At 37.7% G+C, this 19,938-nt stretch overlaps 1 protein-coding gene across 2 annotated transcripts in view; it reads left to right on the forward strand.

Moving 5' to 3' along the window:
* The window catches only part of CNOT6L (CCR4-NOT transcription complex subunit 6 like), a 106,266-nt gene that overhangs the window by 16,798 nt on the left and 69,530 nt on the right, over positions 1 to 19,938 (forward strand). For both annotated transcript variants that reach the window (XM_075544157.1, XM_075544156.1), the window contains exon 2: positions 19,655 to 19,776. In XM_075544157.1, coding sequence (XP_075400272.1) covers positions 19,665 to 19,776 — 112 coding nt within the window. In that variant the 5' untranslated portion in view covers positions 19,655 to 19,664. The remainder of the gene's footprint in view (positions 1 to 19,654; positions 19,777 to 19,938) is intronic.

A 19,938-nucleotide genomic window follows, 5' to 3' on the forward strand; every position in this document is an offset into this window, starting at 1 on the left:
TTTCCTTCTCCCCGATCCCCTCCCTCATGAACTCTTGATAATTTATAAATTATTATTATTTTGTCATGTCTTACACTGTCTGATGTCTCCCTTTACCGACTCTTCTGTTGTCCATCCCCCAGGGAAGGATTTATCTGTAGATCCTTGGATAGGTTTCCCCTTACTACCCCATTTCCCCCTGACCCTCCTGGTATTGCTATTCTCATTGTTGGCCCTTAGAGGTTTATCTGTCCTGGATTCCTTGTGCTTCCAGGTCTTATCTGTACCAGTGTACATCCTCTGGCCTAGAAGGGTGTAGGATGCCTGGTAGGACTTGATCAAGGGCACTATAACCAAGAGGAATTACTGAAACACAAATGAGGTTGAGCATGATAGTGGGACAAGAGGAAAGTAAAGGAAATAGAGGAAAGAACTAGGAGGCAAAGGGCATTTATGAAGGTCTAAATGCAGGCATATACATAGGTAAATATATATGATGATGGGGAAATAGATCTATGTGCTTATATTTATGTTTAGTATTAAGATAGCAGATGGACATTGGGCCGCCACTCAAGTACTCCCTCAGTGCAAGAATACTTTGTTCTATTAACCTGGCATTCCATCATGCTCACCTTCCTGACACGATTGCTGAAGACAAAGCAGGTGCATAAGCAAATGTGGCAAAGAAAGCTGATGGTTCCTGGCTATCAAAAGATATCGGGCCTGGGGTCTTAAAGACTTGAAGATAAGCAAGTGGCCACCTAGTTGAGAAGCAACAAAGCCCACATGGAAGAAGCACACCAGCCTGTGTGATCACGAGGTGTCGATGGGATCAGGTATCAGGCATCAAAGAACAAAAAATCATATTGTGAATGAGGGGGAGTATGGAGTGGAGACCCAAAGCCCATTTATAAGCAACTGGACATCCCCTTACAGAAGGGTCATGGGGAGGAGACGAGCCAGTCAGTCAGGGTGCAGTGTAGCAACTATAAAACATACAACTTTTTTGTAGTTCTTCATTGCTTCCTCCCACCCCCGCCCTACTATCATCCCAATTCTACCATCCTCACTTCTTAGGAACAATCTGATTGGGTTTCTTCTGAGACTGACTTGGTCTTGCTTCTGGTCCCCATTATATTCACTATTTTCCAACATCAAAAATTAAAAATCATCAATTCCTCTGTCTTCCATTTTCTTCCTTCATCCTTTGTGTGCACATGAGATGATTGAGAAGACCATGACTTGGGTTAGAAGTTCTTTTGTTATCAAAATGACATTTTTGTTTTTTAAAAAATATTTCCCCAAACTCTTATTTATATTCTTAGTAATCTTCACAAAGATGATAAAAATATACTTATATTTTAAAATGTGCCATCAATTAATTAAATAATGGAGCTTGTTTAAGCTACTGAATCTACTTTGTGATTGCCATATTGTGACTTTTAACCCCCAAATTTCTGCTGGGTGCTTAGTATATATTACTGATTTGTCAGAGCTGCTTATGTTGTAGAAACATCACCTTGATGTCCACTATAAATATTGTAGAGACTTTCTGTTCTAGTTCTTTTTGTTTATGACAGTATTTAATGGTTTCATTTTTAAATGTTTAGTTTTGATTTTTTTCTTCATGGCTTTTGCCTTGGAAAAGTTGTCTACACATTAAGATTATAAGACTATGTACTATTCTACTTTTTCCCTAGAACTGTCTAGCATGAAACTTAATATGGTGTAGGATTAGTTTGTACTTGAATTTTGTAGCTGGATTGACGCGTTCAAATTCTTATCTGACCTCTTCTCTGGTGAGAGGTGTTGACTGTATCATAGCGTCTCTACCATTCCCTTGTGTAAAATAGCAATTTATAACATTTAATTTCATTAAAATTATAAATTATGCACACAAATTTTTAGCATCATATCTGAACACATCTTCTTAACTTTCCCATTCATAAATTCAATCTTTGATTTCGTACCTTAACCCCTAAACAATAACAACAAACCAGTCGCCATCAACTCAATTCTGACTCATAATGACCTATATAGGGTTTTTGAGATTATACATTTTTTATGGGAACAGATAGCCTCATCTCCTTTTGAGTGGATTGTGAATTTGAACAGTAGATCTAACAGTTATGAGTCTTAACACTTAATCAAAGACACCACCTTAATCAGCCTACATAAAATCTAGTTGAGATAATGGAGGGAAAGTTTCAAGAAATACTCAACAGCAACCTTTACTAAACAAACAAAGCCAGAAATTCACATCTAATTGTGAAGCTATTGTTTCTCATATCCTCCATCTGGATCCATAACCTTGAGAAGACAGTATTATCTTCTCTATAGAGTTGTTCTAAGTCTGATAAGGTTGGTAGGTAACTCTTCCCTGAGGAATTCTTTGCTCTTCAATTTAGACCATTTTGAAACCACAGTTGGGCACCCTAAGGTACTCAGATTATGTTCCCGTGAAATGATCTTTCATTTGGGGGGGCAAAAAAGAGAAGCCTGAAAGTGTAAGATTGGGGCTATAGTATGGATGGGATAAGGTTTTCCAGGAAAATTCTCATAGGGAAGCCCTGGATACCCTTGCAGGCATGTTGTTATGTTGCAAACAAATTCCTAGGTAACATTGTGCTGGCATTTTTCTCATCAATGAATTTTTGTTTTTCCTAAGAATTGTTCTGAGTATGTCCCCATAATTTTCTTTGTCTTTGAGGAAATCTATCTAGATTATTCCTTTGAAATCCCTCAAAACACTTCCTGTAACCTACTGAGCTGACCCTACTTTAAGTTTGGTCCAGCAAATCCCTTTGGAAGTCACTATTTTGATTGGACCTTATTTTTTTAAGGTATCCTAATGAGACTTAGACAGTTGTATTGCTTTAAGCCACACAGGATGAGTGCTAACTGCAATGACGAATTAGAAATGACTAATATTTTAAAAATTATTTAAGTTTTATGAGAGTAAATTTCTGTGGAGTGATAAGCATCTATCTTAATAGGAGAGGAGTAAACATAACATGGAAAATGATATATAAAACAAGTATCCATTCAGGACAGCTAAAACCCTCAGGAGCAGTAGTGGGAGTAGCACTATCATGAAGGTTGGGGATGGTGGGGGCATGGGTGGGCAAGGCGGACAAAGCGGGGAACCCATCACAAAGTTGGATAGATAGCCCACCCCAGGGGGGCGAATAACAGAAATGTGGGTGAAGGGAGACAATGGACAGTGTAAGACATGACATAATAATATATAATCAAGGATTCACAAGGGTGGGGGGGGAGGTGGGGGAGAGATAGGAAAAAAGGAGCTGATAACAAGGGCTCAAGTAGAAAGAAAATGTTTTGGAAATGTTGATGGCAACATATGTACAAGTGTGCTTAATACAGTTGAATAATGGGTTGTCATAAGATTTGGAAGAGCTCCCCAATAAAATTAATTAAAAAAAATAAAGCAAGTCACCATTATTTATAATGTCTGTGGGAAATAGTTGTGACTTCATTTTTCTCCTGTTGTCAGAAAGCTAATGTAAGGGTAGGAATGACAGCACTAATATGTATATAACAAGATATGTATGCTTGAGTTGTTGGATGGTGCAAGTGGTTAATGCAGTAGGCTGTTGGTTGGCGTTTTCTAGTATATCCAGAGGCACTCTGGAAGAAAGGTTTATTTCTGAAAAATTTAACATTAAAGACTGTAGGCTCTATTCTGTGACACATGGGTTGCTTATGAGTCACAACAGGGAAAATATTTTTATTGTTTATGTATACATAGGTAGCTTTCTATTATTGGCTATAAATTATAGTATTTTCAGTACTTCACAATTATTCCTGATCATTTGAAATTGTTTTTTTCTTAGTAACTTCTATAGGATTTACACTTTCTTCATTAAATTATAGTGATTTGTTTCAATATTGTATTGTTTTGTGGAAAGTAATTTTAAGTACTTTAAAAATAAGCTAGATGCTTTTATTATAGTAATATGTTTAAAATTAAAAAAAAATTATAGGGAGCTCTTACAGCTTTTATCACAATAACATAGTAAAATTTGTTCACATTTTCTCTCCTAATTTTCTTTCCTAGATAAGATTTTTGGGTAGGGAATGAACCCAGTTCTTTCACATAGTGGGTGTTTGACAAATGTTTCTGAAATGTTACAATAGTCTCTTTTTGTATATATACCATATTGAATGAAGGGGGAAGTGCAGAGTGGAGACCCAAGGCCCAAGTGTCGGCCACTGGAGATCCCCTCATAGAGGGGTTTAGGAGAGGAGATGGGTCAGTCAGGGTGCGAGGTAGTACCGATGAAGAACACAGCTTTCCCCCAGATCCTGGATGCTTCCTCCCCCCAACTACCATGATCTGAATTCTACGTTGCAGGACTGGATAGGGCAGAGGTTGTACACTGGTGCATATGGGGGCTGGAGGCACAGGGATTCCAGGGTGGATGATACCTTCAGGACCAAGGGTGTTAGGGGCGATGCTGGGAGAGTGGAGGGTGAGTGGTTTGGAAATGGGGAACTGATTCCAAGGATCCACATGTGACCTCTTCCCTGGGAGAGGGACAGCAGAGAAGGGGGGAAGGGAGACTCCGGATAGGGCAAGATATGACAAAATAACAATGTATAAATTACCAAGGGCACATGAGGGAGGGGGTGCGGGGAGGGAGGGGAAAAAAAAAAGAGGACCTGATGCAAAGGGCTTAAGTGGAGAGCAAATGCTTTGAGAATGATTGGGTCAGGGAATGTGCAGATGTGCTTTATACAATTGATGTATGTATATGTATGGATTGTGATAAGAGTTGTATTAGCCCCTAATAAAATGTAAAAAAAGACAAAAAATCAAAATAAGTTTAAAAGTATTAAAGAAGTCTTAATTCTTTGGGAGGGGGAGGGTAATGATGTAATTTATTCCTGTACAATTTTTTGAAAACAGATTTATTGGCACATAATCCACATTTACAATTTAATAGTTCAAGTATACCAAGAAAAGTTACATACTCTTTAATGCAATTTTAGCATATTCAGTTTTGTAGTTATTGATATTTAAAAAACAAAACAAAAACCCTTCCTAAACTCGCTGCTATCAAGTTAAGCTGACATAGCGATGCTACAGGACAGGGTAGAACTGAGCCCATGAGTTTCCGGGATTGTACTGGTAATGGGAGTAGAAAGCTCTGCCTTTCTTTTGCAGAGAGTGGCTGATGCTTTCGAACTGCTGAACTTTTGGATCTTATCCCAGTTTGTAACCACTTCGCCTCCAGGGCTCCCTCATTGTTATTAGAGGAATATAAAGGTTTACTTAGCTTTTCCTCAGATAATAGGAGTTGGGGCAACTGAGCTTCAGAAAATGATACCAAATCCTATCTCTTGATTCTGGAGTAACATTCATTTTTACACTGTACTGTATTGCCCTCATTTTTCTCAGCTTCAAAACAGGGAGGAGGCAATTTGTATTATTTTGAGAGAAAAAACAAAATGAGTTTAACAGTACAGGAAATTTGTCCTCTGAACTTTGATGAGTTTGTGAAATTGGCATTTTGAATGCAGGGTTGAAATTCAGAAGAGCATTATATTTAGTTTGCTTTGTTGCTGTTGCAGATTATCTATCCACCTGAAAAAAATAGGAATCCAATTTAAAGGCTCTGTTACTCTTTGTGGGAAATTTTGAACAATACTCTTCCTTCTGCTGACAAAATCTAGGTATCTGTAATTTACAATGTCTCGAGTTTGCTTTCACATAGGGCCAACATATTCTTTTCCTGGAACCAAGCTTGACTCAAACCCTTTGTAAGCTCTCTTATTCTTGTATCCTTTTACACAACTATTTTAGGAACTATTTTAAAGTTGACACCCCTTCCCTGCAAACCTTTTCCGCTCAATACAAAACACATAACCTTTTTGGCAGTCATTTGTATGAATAGAGCGGCTACTCCTCTTAGACATTTATTCTTGCCAAAAGTTAACAGTAGCTCTTTCCTTAATGCTATCTGTTTGGGACCAATGTGAGTCAGCATTGGCCCTACTTTTCATTTAAGTTCTTTCATAATTAAGATGTTGACACCTTGGAGCCTTTTCCTGGATGAAGCTTTTCTTTGTACCTTATCAGACTTTTCCCCAAAGAGTTTGGTTACTAAGTTTTTTTCCTGTAATATGCCAATTTTAAATAAATCTATATTGTTATAGATAGGGTTTTTCAAATTCTAAAATTCACTATTCTCAAAATAATAAAATTAGTTTAAATATCTGTATTTTGCCATCTGTAACTACGTTTGGCAGGGATCCTTGTGACTTGGTGTCGTAGTCACCTAATCTAGTGTCGATATAAGGATTAAGAGTGTGGGGGTGGAGTCTAGGCTGTCAATCTGGAGATACCCAATAAGACTTCTGTGTGGGCATGGCCTTCTGAGAATTCTGGGAAATCTGGTTCTCTCTCTCTCGGTTTAATGTTTAAATGTTTTAGATGCAACAGCATTCTCAGTTTATATGTGGATGGATTTTTACTTATAAGCAAACTCATTTCTGAAAATATTGTTCAAACCTTTTATTTCATATAGTAATACTCTAGTACTGCAACAAATCATAGAAATGTTGTTAAACAAAAGTAAAAAAAAATATGAAGCGATTCTCAACATTCTCCATCTAGGTCTATATACTTGTGAAGGAAGCTTTTCTATCTCTAACCCTCCCCGGAGGAGACTTGATGGCATAGAGATGAAGTATTGGGCTGTTTACAAAGGCAGCAGTTCAAAACCACCAGCCACTCTCTGGGAGAAAGACAGGGCTTTCTACTCCTGCAAAGAGTTATAGTCTGGGAAATCCATAGGGACAGTTCTACCCTGTCTTATAGGGTTGTTATGAATTGGCCTTGACTCAGTTGTGCTGAGAGTTTTAAGGACCTTAAAAATTCTGCACTACTGATTAGTATGACAGTTTGGGCATCCTTTAGAACCTCAAATTGTGTTACCTTTTCAGTGTTCTTTAGTTTGGAGGAGCAAAAAGAAATCAGAACGTACAAGATTGTGGCTGTAGGGTATATGGGGTAAAATTTCCCAGCAAAATTCTTGGAGGACAGTTCTTGCTACCCTTAAAGAATGACCCAAGTGTATTATGATTATGTAGAAAAAATTCTGTGGAACTTTTCTAGCTTTTTTCTCATTGCATTTTTCTTAAAACTTCTAATTAAGGCCCTGGGATAGTCCTAGCTATCAAGAGTATCCCTAGGGAATCCCTGCAGTCGCCATAACCCTTTGAGCTGCCTTGAATTTAACTAGTCCATCAAATTCAATTGGAAGCCACCTGTTGATTGAGCCTCACTTAAAAAAAAAAGTCATTTTATTGGGGGCTTGTACAATTCTGATCACAATCCATAAATCCATCCTTTGTGTCAAACACATCATTCTCAAAACATTTGCTTTCTACTTGAGCCCTTAATATCAGTTCCTCATTTTCCCCCTCCCTCCCCATTACCCACTCCCTTTTGAGCCCTTGATAATTTATAAATTATTATTTTGTCATATCTTACACTGTCTGATGTCTCCCTTCACCCACTTTTCTGTTGTCCATCCCCCAGGGAGGAGATTATATGTAGATCCTTTTAATCAGTTCCCCCTTTCTACCCCACCTTCCCTCCAGCCTCCAGCTATTGCCACTCTCACCACTGGTCCTGAAGGGATCATCCACCCTGGATTCCCTGCAGTTCCAGTTCCTATCTGTACCAATGTACATCTTCTGGTCTAGTCAGATTTGTAAGGTAAAATTGGGATCATGATAGTGGGGGGAGGAAGCATTTAAGAACTGGAGGAAGGTTGTATGTTTCATCGTTGCTACCATGCACCCTGGATGGCTCGTCTCTTCCCCACGACTCTTCAGTAAGTGTGTGTCCAGTTGTCTACAGATGGGCTTTGGGTCTCCACTCTGCACTCACCCTCATTTACAATGATAAGATATTTTTGTTCTTTGATGCTTGATCCCTGATCCCTTCGACACTTCGTGGTCACGCAGGCTGGTGTGCTTCTTCCATGTGGGCTTTGTTGCTTCTCAGCCAGATGTATAGTGATTACTATTCATAACAATGTGCATATCCTATTATACAATAAGAACAGAATTTTTGGAATTGGAAAAGAAGTATAAAAGTTTTGCTAAATATTGCATTTTATACTCAATGCCATCGAGTCAATTCCAACTCTGTGATCCTATAGGACAGAGTAGAACTGCTCCTTTGAATTTCTGAGACTGTAACTCTTATGGAAGTAGAAAGCCACAACTTTCTTCTGCAGAGTTCCAATCACTACCTTACTCAGTGTTCAGCCCACTACATCACCAGGACTTCTCTAAATATACCATGTGGATGTTTTATTTAAATTTATAGAAAACCAAGACAATCCAAGATTAGAGGATCTGTAGAAGGGAGGAAGGCAAGATTTCACATATTTAACACTGGTGTGCTAGAGTTGGCTTATAATGATTTACAAGAATCAATTTTTAATTTCTTAAGAAATTTTGTGAGCCAGTTAATTAAGCTGAATATTTTGCAAATTAAAATTAGATACCCTAACCCACCATCAAATTGATGGTTTCTTTTTCCAAGTTGATTCTGATGCACAGCAACCCTAAAGGACAGAGTCTACTGCCCCATACAGCTTCCAAGGCTACAATTTTTATGGAAGTTGACTCGCACATCTTTTGCCAGAGAGTTGGCTCATCCATTTGCATTAAATGGCATTGGAGGTTATATCTTATCTCTGGCTTCACTACTATTACCACAAGGCAGAGGTCCAGTAAGCCTCCATGTACTGATTTATTCTGAGACCAACCATTCCTCCCAGCCACTCTACATCTATGCTGAGTTTGATCGTTTGTTCCAGGGGCCACATAACTCACAATGTTCACAATTAAGGGTGTTTACTAGGGAAGTTAAAAGGTCAGGATCAGCAAGCCATAAGGATAAAGACATTGGTCTCCTAAGCCGGTAGCCAGTCTCTCTCAAGGCTTAACTTCTCAGCTACATGGTCCCTTGGCCTTTGTCTCTATTGGCCAGGAAGCCAGCCTTGAACGTATGATACTCTTTGCTTATGATGCATGCTTCTATATGTTAATGACTTGTTGGGTAGCTTTGCAGGTACTGGAATTGATAATACATGTGTACAGGGCCCTTTCTCAGGAAACTGGTTATGACTTACTCCAAGGGTTTAGTAATTGGGGCTGTGAAGTATCACTATGCATCATTGTGATAGAGTGTGGACTTTTTCAAGGGTGAAGTGTTAAAAGTCTCAACTGCAATGTAACTTAGTTTCCAAATGGAGGGGGTGGGGTGGGGTGTAATCTGGTAGATACATTAAAGCTTTATGGTGATTTCCAATAGCTATTTTATATATTATAGTGGCAACATCTAAACATTATATGTTTATATCCACAGGTAGTAGTGAGTCTTGCTATATGATTTGTTTAAGAGACCAGTTGGTTTGCCTCTTAGGCGACTGTCCTTGTTTTCATAGTGGTAAGATGCTATGTCACATTATACAGTGCATAAATCCTCATTGTACCACATGTTAACTAGCCCTGTCGCTGATAATGCAGACATTAATGAGGGCTTTTATTTGTAAGGGCTCTAGAATAAACTATTCACACCAGCATCATCCATTACTAATCTTTGAAGTGTAGCTTTTTGTTTATGTAGTTTAGCCGTTCTCAACCTGTGGGTCCTGACCCCTTTCGTGTGTGTGTGTGTGTGTGTGTGTGTGTGTGTGTGTGTGTGTGTAACAACCCTTTCACATGGGTCACCTAAGACCAGGGGTCCTCAAACTTTTAAAACGGGGCCAGTTCACTGCCCCTCAGACACGTTGGAGGGCCGAACTATAGCTTAAAAAAAAAACTGAACAAATTACTATACATACTGCACATGGCTTATTTTGAAGTAAAAAAAACAAACGGGGCCAAAACACCTGGTAGGCTGGATAAATGTCCTCAGCGGGCCGCATGTGGCCCATGGGCCTTTGTTTGAGGACACCTTCCTAAAACCATCGGAAAACACATGTTTCTGATGGTTTTAGGAACCCAGACACTGCTCTTCTATTTGTCTCCAGGCAGATCTGCCCACATATGAGTACCTGGGGTGAAGACTGTTAACCATGCTGTACCATGCTTCAAGACAAAATTTCATTTATTTGTAATTAGAAATAAATATTTCACAATAGATAATTTATATGTTTTTGTGATTAATCGCTATGCTTTAATTATGTTCAATTTTTAACAATGAAGATGCATCCTGTATATCAGATATTTACATTATGATTCATAGCTAGAAAAATAAGTTATGAAATAACAACGAAAATAATGTTCTGGTTGAGGGTCCCCACAGCATGAGGAACTGTATTAAAGGGTCGCAGCGTTGGGAAGGTTGAGGACCACTGATAATAGTGGTCTCATCTAGTTCTGAGTTTTCCTCTACAAAGAAGAACCATTGCTGAAGTTCTTTACCTGGTGGAGTTTGTTTTAAGCCCTGGATTAAGCTTGGTGTGGGAAGAGGCAAATGACGCCAGATTTTTGTACCTCTGCCAACTTGGGTGGGCTAGGTTACATCTGGCATACTGTCCTGGTAAAATCACCTTTACAGATGTGGCTTTGAAAGTGGTTTTAAAATTTATTCTACTGGAAGTTTTTAGGTCACTTATACATATTGACTAAATTTACCAATAAACTTGTTTCTTCAATAGGGGATTAAGATTTTTTTTATTATATAGTTTTTGTTATGCTTTTGTCTTGAGACTTTTTAGTATAATCTGGAGTGCCTTTTCAAATATGTTCTGCAAATCCTTGTTTTTAATCTCAATCCCTGCTAAATCTTTTCATTGATCTTTCAAAGAACAGATATTTTAAATTTTCATCAAATCTAGTTATTTTTTAAATGGTGTTTTTTGTTACAAGTGAAAATATTTGCCTAATATGTAGACATACTTTTTTGTCATAAATTTTATCTAGAAGTTTTATAGCCTTTTTTAACATTTGAGTTCATGATCCCTTATACAATGTCACAAGGTATGCTTTGAGGTATATTTATTTATTATATATTGATATTCAGTTGCTCTAGTTGGATAGTTTATCCTTTCTTTATGGAATACGTTCACAAAATTGTTCTATCACTGCTATCGAGTCAATACTGACTCATAGCAACCCCTGTGGGTTTGGGAGCTAGTAATTGTTGGGAGTAGAAAGCCCAGTGTTTCCCTCAGAACCTGCTGCTAGTTTTGAACTATCTACTATGCAGATCTCAGCCCAATGCTTAAGCACTAAAGCACCAGAACTTCATACAAAGGTAGTTAGAAATCTGTTAATCACATATGATTTGGAACCAGTTCTTTTTTTAAAACATTTTATTAGGGGCTCATACAACTCTTATCACAATCCAAATATCCATCCATTGTGTCAAGCACATTTGTACATTTGTTGCCATTATTCTCAAAACATTTTCTTTCTAGTTGAGCCCTTGGTATCAGTTCATTTTCCCCCTCCCTTCCTACCCTTAATAATTTATAAATTATTATTTTGTCATGTCTTACACTGTCCGACGTCTCCCTTCACCCACTTTTCTGATGTCTGTCTGCCAGGAAGGAGGTTATATGTAGATCCTTGTAATGGGTTCCCCCTTTCTACCTCCACCTTCCCGGTATCACCACTCTCACCACTGGACTTGAAGGGATCATCTGTCCTGGATTCCCTGTTTCCAGTTCCTGTCTGTACCAGTGAACATCCTCTGGTCTAGCAGGATTTGTAAGGTAGAATTGGGATCATGATGGGGAGGTGGGCACGGGGGCGGGGGGGGGGGGGGAGACAAGGAAGCATTTAAGAGCTGGAGGAAAGTTTTATGTGTCATTGTTGCTACACTGCATCCTGGCTGGCTCGCTGGTCTCCTCCCCGCGAAGCTTCTGTTAAGTGGGTGTTCAGTGGCCTACAGATGGGCTTTGTGTCCCACTCTGCACTCCACCTCATTCACAATGATGTGATTTTTTTGTTCTTTGATGTAGTTGGAACCACTCTATGACACCTAACATGCATTTAAAAAATCTCAGTTCTGGAAAAAATAAATCTCAGTTCTCTTCATTCCATTGAGCTATGGATTTATCATTTAATCAGCACTGAGCTTCCCGATTGCTGTAGCTGTGTAGTAAGTTTTGAAAGCCGATAGTGTGCAACCCAGGTTTGTATTTATTTCCCCAAATTTCGACTTTTAAAGTTCTTTGCCCTCCATATGAATTTTATAATTTCTTTGTTGATTTTTACAAAGGGTAAATGTACTGAAGAAGAGCCGAAAGATGACAGGTATTGAAAGAGATGAGAATTACAAGTAAAGTATTCCTTCTAGGGTTCTTGTTTGTATATGCATAGATTTTGACCACATTGCAAACAGAATGTGTTCCAACTTGTCAGTGATCAATGGATAGCTGCAGACAAGATCTCTCAGTAATATTCTTATATCTTGTTAGGGTACATTAGGAGAAAAAAGGCATTTTAAGAAGGTTAGCTAGCTAAAGAGCTGGTTTTTCTTTCAATCTTTTAAGGAAATTTGAAGGTAATACATGTGATTTCACGAGACGAGTCTTGGATTTGCCAGTACAGTTCAGAGAGCAAGATCCAATGAGAGCAGTTACAAGTGGATCTACTAGGTTTAAATTCAGCTAAAGAGGTTAGCTCTTCACAGGTTATGGAAACTTTATTTAGACTTCTAAGGGATAATTTTGATACAGATTTTCTCAAAGGATAGGGACATTCACAGGGGATTATTAGGAAGAACTTTTCAGAAAATTGAAAACTGTATTGGTGAGGAAAACACCAGGAAAGTCATATCCAGAAATTTCTTTCCACCAATCACAACAGTGCACTTTGCTCATTCATCAAGGGCTGTAGGGAAAACTTTACCTTACCCACCCAGTTGCCCTGATCTTGTCCCTTCAAACTTCTTTTTGTTTCCCAAACTCAAACTGTCCTGAAAGGAACATTATTGGAAACCCTTGAGAATGTCAGAACTACGGTTTTGATACGGTGTAAACGGAAGAGCGCAGGATTCCTCAGAAAAGGGTTGGAGACATGGAAAAACAGTCTTTAGGGATGAGTAGACTTAGAAGATAGATCAAGAAACAAACAGCTTCACATTTTTATATTTTTGCTTAATATAGGCTTCTATGATTGTGTAGCAATACCTTCCGGGGTGTGTGTGTGTGCGCATGCGTGCTTGTTAGGTGCTGTTGAGTTCGTTTTGATTTTAGTGATCCTATGTACAACACATAAAGTTGTATAAAACTGTATGCATAGCTTAGAAACACTGTCAGACGATGAAAGCCTACTGACTAGAAGCAGAACATTGTGGGAGATTGCTGGAGGACGGGCCCCTCAGGTCGGAGGGAACTCAAAATGTGACTGAGGGGTTGATTTCCCTGAGTGGAGTAGACCCTGCTGATATGAATTGGGTTAAAACATGAGGGAGTGGAACCTTAAGGATCTTCATTTGCTGACGTGGAAGGACTCATGGTAAGCTGCAAAAGTCTGCTAATGATTAGAACTTTAATAAGAAAGACTGACTGAAGCATTGATGCATTTGAATTGTGCTGGAGAGAATATTGAAAGTACCATGGACTTCTAAAAGGAGTGATCGTATTGTAAGAAATACAGCAGGAATGCTTCTTAGAGGTATGGATGGCAAAGCTTCATCTTACATATGGGTACTTTATATATATATATATTATCAGTAGAGACCAGTCCCAGGCGAAGGATATCATGTTACGTAGGGTAGAGGGACAAGGAATGAGAGGAAGGACCTTAACGAGATGGATTGACACAATGGCTGGAACATGGAACTCAAGCTTAGGAACAATTGTGAGGATGGCACAGTACTGGGTAGTGTTTTGTTCTGCTGCACATAAAGTCGCTATGGGTTGGAACTGACTTGATAGCATCTCACAACATGTAGAGCACAAAAAAATGAACAAAACACTGTTCAGCTCCATGTCATCATCAAGCATTGCTCTGTTTGAGCCAATTATTGTAGCTCCTTGTCAATCTGTATCATTGAATGCTTACTCTTTTTTGCTTACCTTCTGTTTTCCTTCCCTACAGTATATGAAATGAAACCTCAGCATCCTATCTTCTAAGGGGCATTCTAGCTGGAAGCACACCAAGACTGATTTTGTAGTTCATAGTATATTCAATATTCTTCAATACAAAATTCTAAGAGTCTTGTTCTCATATGGTCTTTCTTAAATGTAGTGTCTAGCTTTCCCCCAGAATATGGGGTGATTGGCTTGATGTAGGTACACTTTAGTCCTGAAAGTGACATTTTAATTTTTTAACACTTGAAATTTCTGTCAGATTGGTCCAATATAATATATTGTTTGAATTCTTGACTGCCTTAAACACACACACACACACACACACACACACACACACACACTCACACTATTCCTTGGTGTCTGCAGGGAACTGGGACTCATGCAGATAACAGAATTTGAGGATGCTTTGTAGTGCTGGTGGTGTAGTATGGTACATAGTAGGCTGCTAACTGCAAGGTCAGTTGTTTTAACCCACTAATTTCTCTGAGATATAAAGATATTTTCTGCTCCTAGAGATATTTACAGCCTCAGAAATCCCCAGGAGGTGTTCTGAGTGAGAATCAACTCGATGGCAGTGAGTGGTTTTTTTGTTTGTTGCTTAAGTTCTGTATATAAAATGGCGTATTTGTGTATAACCTACACACATTCAGTCTTTTAAAAAAAGCAGTTTTATTGGCACGTCATCTACATGTCATACAATTCAATAGTCATATCAAGAAGTGTTGTAAAATCATTAACACAATCAATTCTAGAACATTTTCTTCCTTGTACTCATTGTTATTCATGTAATTTTGTTTTAATTGTGACAAAAATATGCACAACAAAACAGTTTCCAGTTAAACAATGTGTACATGTTAATTCAGTGCCATTGATCACTCATTAGCTTGTATAGACAGATTATTAGCTTGGTTGTCCAAATTGTTAATGAAACATTTAAAATATCTAAAAGTAGTATTGTTTTAAATTTTACAGTAATTCAAATTTCCAGTTTCTATTTTTTCCTTTTATTAGTTTTGTTTTGCTGCAACTGCTTGTTTTCTTTAGTCATTATTCCCTTCCATTCTCACCAAACACATTATTAAAATTGTAATTTGGATGAAGGTTTACAGAGCAAATTGATTTCTGTTCAATAATTCATACACATTTTCTTTAATGTCATTGATCACAATACCTACTATATAAAGGCCTTCTTCCCATTTCCTCCCTGTTTTACCATTTCCCCCCATCCTTATTTTCTACCCCTTCCTGCCTTTTTAACTTTAAGCTAAAATCAAACCCACTGTTATGAAGTTATTTTCCAACGCAGTGTGCCCCTCTGAAGGGTTTTTGGGTGTGGAAATCGCCGAGGACGGTAACAGCAGCATCTCTATCCCTTGGAGTGGTTGGTAGGTTTGAAGTGCTGTCTGTGTGGTTCGTAGTCCATTGCGTAACCTATAGTACTGTCTCAGCTCCATGTTTCCTTCTTCAGCAAATACTGCCGTTTTACGGTTGGTAGTTCTGAGAAATACTTTCCTTGTGTTCCTCTGCACTTTACGGGCCTGCCTGTTATCTAGCTAAATGTTGAGTTAGGGAACTGAGTGCACTTTCAGGCATTTGAAGAGTGGCTAAGGACCATCATTTTAGGGGCCCCATCTATCTATGTTAGAGTAGTAAACCTGGCCTTTTCCAGTATTTTGAGTTTTATTCTCCATTTTTCTGCTTCCCTCTAGGAAAGATCCCTTGCAGAGAGATTGGCAGTGGTAGCCAGGCACCAACTAGTTCTTATGGTGCTCATGCTGATTTCTGATTATTTAACTTCCAGAGAAATGTCTTAATATGCACAGATTGAAATTTATTTGAAATATTGTTTCTTCTTTATTCTTCCCTTACAGCACATTGACTGCTAATTAGACTATGTTCTTAACCCCATCCAGTCGGAAACTTCCTATAGTTATTTTTGGATTAGCATATAATCAGTACCTTTGAAAAGAAATATAACAGTCATTATACTCTTCTCATCCTTACCCAAGAGTTTATTGCCACATATGTCTGTGTTTTTCCTCCGTAGACAGCAAGTTTGTCTTGAGATTTGAAGTAGATCCTAAGAATAAACTTAACTAGAATTATGACATTGTGTCTAGATCATTCTAAACACCAAAAGAGTCCTTTGGCTTCCTGGTAAGGATCCTACAAATAATAGTTAAAAGAATATGATCACTAGTTTAGGAAACCAGTTTCTAAGTTAGATGTACTGATAGGGGTTTAATTTGGTTGTTTTCAGTCCCATTTACCCAGTATTAGGCCATTGATATTTGACATTCTTGTCTCCAAAGTTTTTTGCTCATTTCTGAATAGTGACAACAGGAAGTAATGCAAATACTTGATGAGAGGGAACAAAAGAATATGATGAAATGCCAAGTTCCTTATACAGTTATTTGATGGCAAAATATTTTATAACTATTTTTTGAGTAGTACCATGATGAATGTATAGTGTGAGATCCTTGAAGAAAAAGAGCATGCCTATCTTGTGTATTGAATTCCTAGGGCACAGTGCAATAAATGACAGTGGTAGGTAGGCAAGAAATATTTGTTTAATGAATGTTACACAGGTCAAAAATTTGCAGTGCCAAATCTAAAGGTGCATTTTCACTATGGTATGCAACTTCATTATCATCAGTCATAGATTTTGTTAATTTTGAGTGTGTAATAGAGCTAGGAAAACATCTAAACTTCAAATGGGTCCCGATTTATACTCTACAGACTTTGGATGAATTATTCTTAAAGACAGATACCATCAAGAGGCCCTTGGTATGGACGTGGAATAGAAATGCTACTATTCTTTTATCCTGGAATTATATTCTGAACTTTCGTGATTGCCATCGATCTTTATTTTTACCAAAATGACTGTACTATATACAGTGTGCTCTGCTAGGTGTTTGTCTTTTAAAGTTAGGTACATGAGGGTGGAGGAAGAAGGGGAAAAAAGAGGAACCGATAACAATGGTTCAAGTAGAAAGAAAATGTTTTGAAAATGATGATGGCAACAAATGTGAAATGTGCTTGACACAATTGATGTATGAATTGTTAAAAGAGCTATAAGAGCCCCCAATAAAATGATTTATTAAAAGAACCCAGGTATTTTAAAGAATAATTATAATGATTAATAGTTGCACATTACTAAAATAGATATCAGTGAGAAAACAAAAACTTCAAAAATGATACTATGTAAAGGTTATTTTGCTTTGTTAAAGTATATTTAGACACGTTTTCCAGAATGGAATCTAAATAGGGTAAAAGCCAGGTGGGAAGGAGGCATGTTTATCAAAGTGGATAGTCACTTGGAATAATAATGTTTCTGTATCCTTTAGGAATGAGGCAATATGAGATAGACTTATTTCTGAATATATAAAATATAGCAAGTCATTGACATCTTGACTCTAAAATATAAGCATAAATAACTAATGTAGGCTAATTTTAGATTCTTAAATTCTGGGAACTCTGCCAGCATCTGTATCTACACCTAGTATTACTTATGCAAACTACTGTGAGATGATCACATAATATATTTTTTAAACATTTTATTAGGGGCTCATACAACTCTTATCACAATCCTTACATATACATACATCAATTGTATAAAGCACATCCATACATTCCCTGCCCCAATCATTCTCAAAGCATTTGCTCTCCAATTAAGCCCTCTACATCAGGTCCTCTTTTTTTTTTTCCCTGATCACATAATATTTTTATGGAGAGAAGTACATGTCTAATGATTTGTAGTTTAAGGGTTACATTCAAAGTGATTTTTAATTTTGAAGCACTTTAGTTGTAGCATTCAGTCTTCACCTAGAGCCACATTCTTCGTCTGAATCACAAATGATATAGCAATACATTAATTGTGCCAAACCAGATAGAGAAGGATTCATCTTTAGTTTTTGAGATAGATTAATCTCAGTTAAGTGATCACATGAAAGTTGGATTTAGTGTAGTGGGACTTGCATCTTTATCTATATGATAGAGGCTATTCCTGTAAATACTATAGTCTGCCAAAACCTAGGGAACAGTTCTACACTGTCTTATAGGTTCTTTGAGTCATAATGCACTCAACTTTTATGCAGTTAAGCTTGCTTTGATTAGTCTAAGATTTTTTTTTTGAGCGAACGGGGGGGCGGGAAGGGTTATGTTTGCTTGATCTTCCTAGCCCTAAATATAAAACCCAGGGTTTGAGATTTTTTAGGAATAGTATATTTTAAATATGTTTTATTACATGTTATTGACTGAAATGTAACAATAATTTCAGTGAATAATGTATAATAAAATTAAAATATACCCAATGCTATTCATTCAAAAAGCATGTAGTAAACATTTACAGTCTTGGAAACTTACAGGGACAGTTCTCCTCTGCCCTATAGTTGGCATGGAATCCACTCAATTTTCACGGGATAGGTGGTGCATATAATTTTAGTATGTGTGGTTGTTAATGGTTTGAGTGGACCCGGAGATATTTTGGAAGAAAGATTTGCCAATCTACTGAAAAATCATTCGTTGAAAACTGTAGAACACAACTCTACTCTTAACACCCTAGGATCGCTTTGAGTCAGAATCAATGACAGCTATTTATTTTTAAATTCTTACATTGAGTCCTTTGAACGGTTACTTTCAGAGCCAATTACCATCTACATCATACGCAACACATTTTGAGGTTTTTATCTAGTTTGTCATTACTGATGAGGGTTGATTTTTTTTGGCAATTATATGAAGACAAAGGCATAGTATTGGTTTTGATTAGGGCGATCATGTAATTCATCATCCAAACGGAGTACTCACTGAGAATGAAAAGGAGTGATATTAATAAATACATCAGAACAATAGGTATAAATGAAAACAGCCCATGTAAAATAATTCTATCAGTTTACTAATATATGGTCACTCTAACTTGGATGCTTTTGATTGCAAATAACAGAAAACACCTCAAACTAGCTTACATAAAAGAAATATATTGGCTTGCATATCTGAAAAGCCTTGTGCTTGGAAGTGGAACAGGTGTGGTTCAGTGGGGATTCTGGCTTTGTTCTTGTTTTCTAGACGCGCCCTTCTGTGTCTGGTTTCCTTCATAGTTGGTGGTAGATTGCTGCCAAAAGCCATCTGGTTATATTCTTTTTAACTTGCCCCTCCCATAAACATAAAATGAGTCTTAAACGTTGTGATTGTTATCTGTGTGGCAAGAGGAATGCCTTGCATTGGTGTTTTAAGCTTAGGATAACAATATTTCTGAAGCAAGCAGGTTAGGGTTACTCTGATTCATAGTCACTCTGGAAACTGGTTGTGAAAGCCAGGCAGCTAAATGAAGGGGAAGGTTTGGACTAGGTTGACTGCCCAGGCCTATATCATTGCTTCAGTGTCATTTCCCTTAGGGTATTTATTACTGGGTTTTTGCAAGAGCTTCTTATACTGCGGCTCATGTAGTTTGCACTCGAGTAGGAATTCCTGGTATAAAGTGACTTACTAGGCTGGCAAGGGGAGATTAAAAAAACAATTTACCATCCACTTTTTTCTGTAACACTGCAATTATTTATTAATCTCTCTCTTTTTTTAAACAGACTAATAGGGATGCCAAAGGAAAAATATGATCCTCCAGATCCTCGTCGAATTTACACCATCATGTCAGCAGAGGAGGTAGCCAATGGGAAGAAGTCTCACTGGGCTGAATTAGAAATCTCGGGTGAGTGGAACCTGAAGCATGTAATGGCAATATTGGTTTATTTGTTGTACATTTTTAGTTAGGTGGATCAGTAGAAAATATACTAACCACTACGGAGGTACTGATTGATGTTTAATTTATCTTTTTTATCTGCGATTAAATATCTTTGTTCTCACACTTGCT

Source organism: Tenrec ecaudatus, chromosome 3, assembly GCF_050624435.1.
Source record: "Tenrec ecaudatus isolate mTenEca1 chromosome 3, mTenEca1.hap1, whole genome shotgun sequence".
Taxonomy (NCBI): Eukaryota; Metazoa; Chordata; class Mammalia; order Afrosoricida; family Tenrecidae; genus Tenrec; species Tenrec ecaudatus.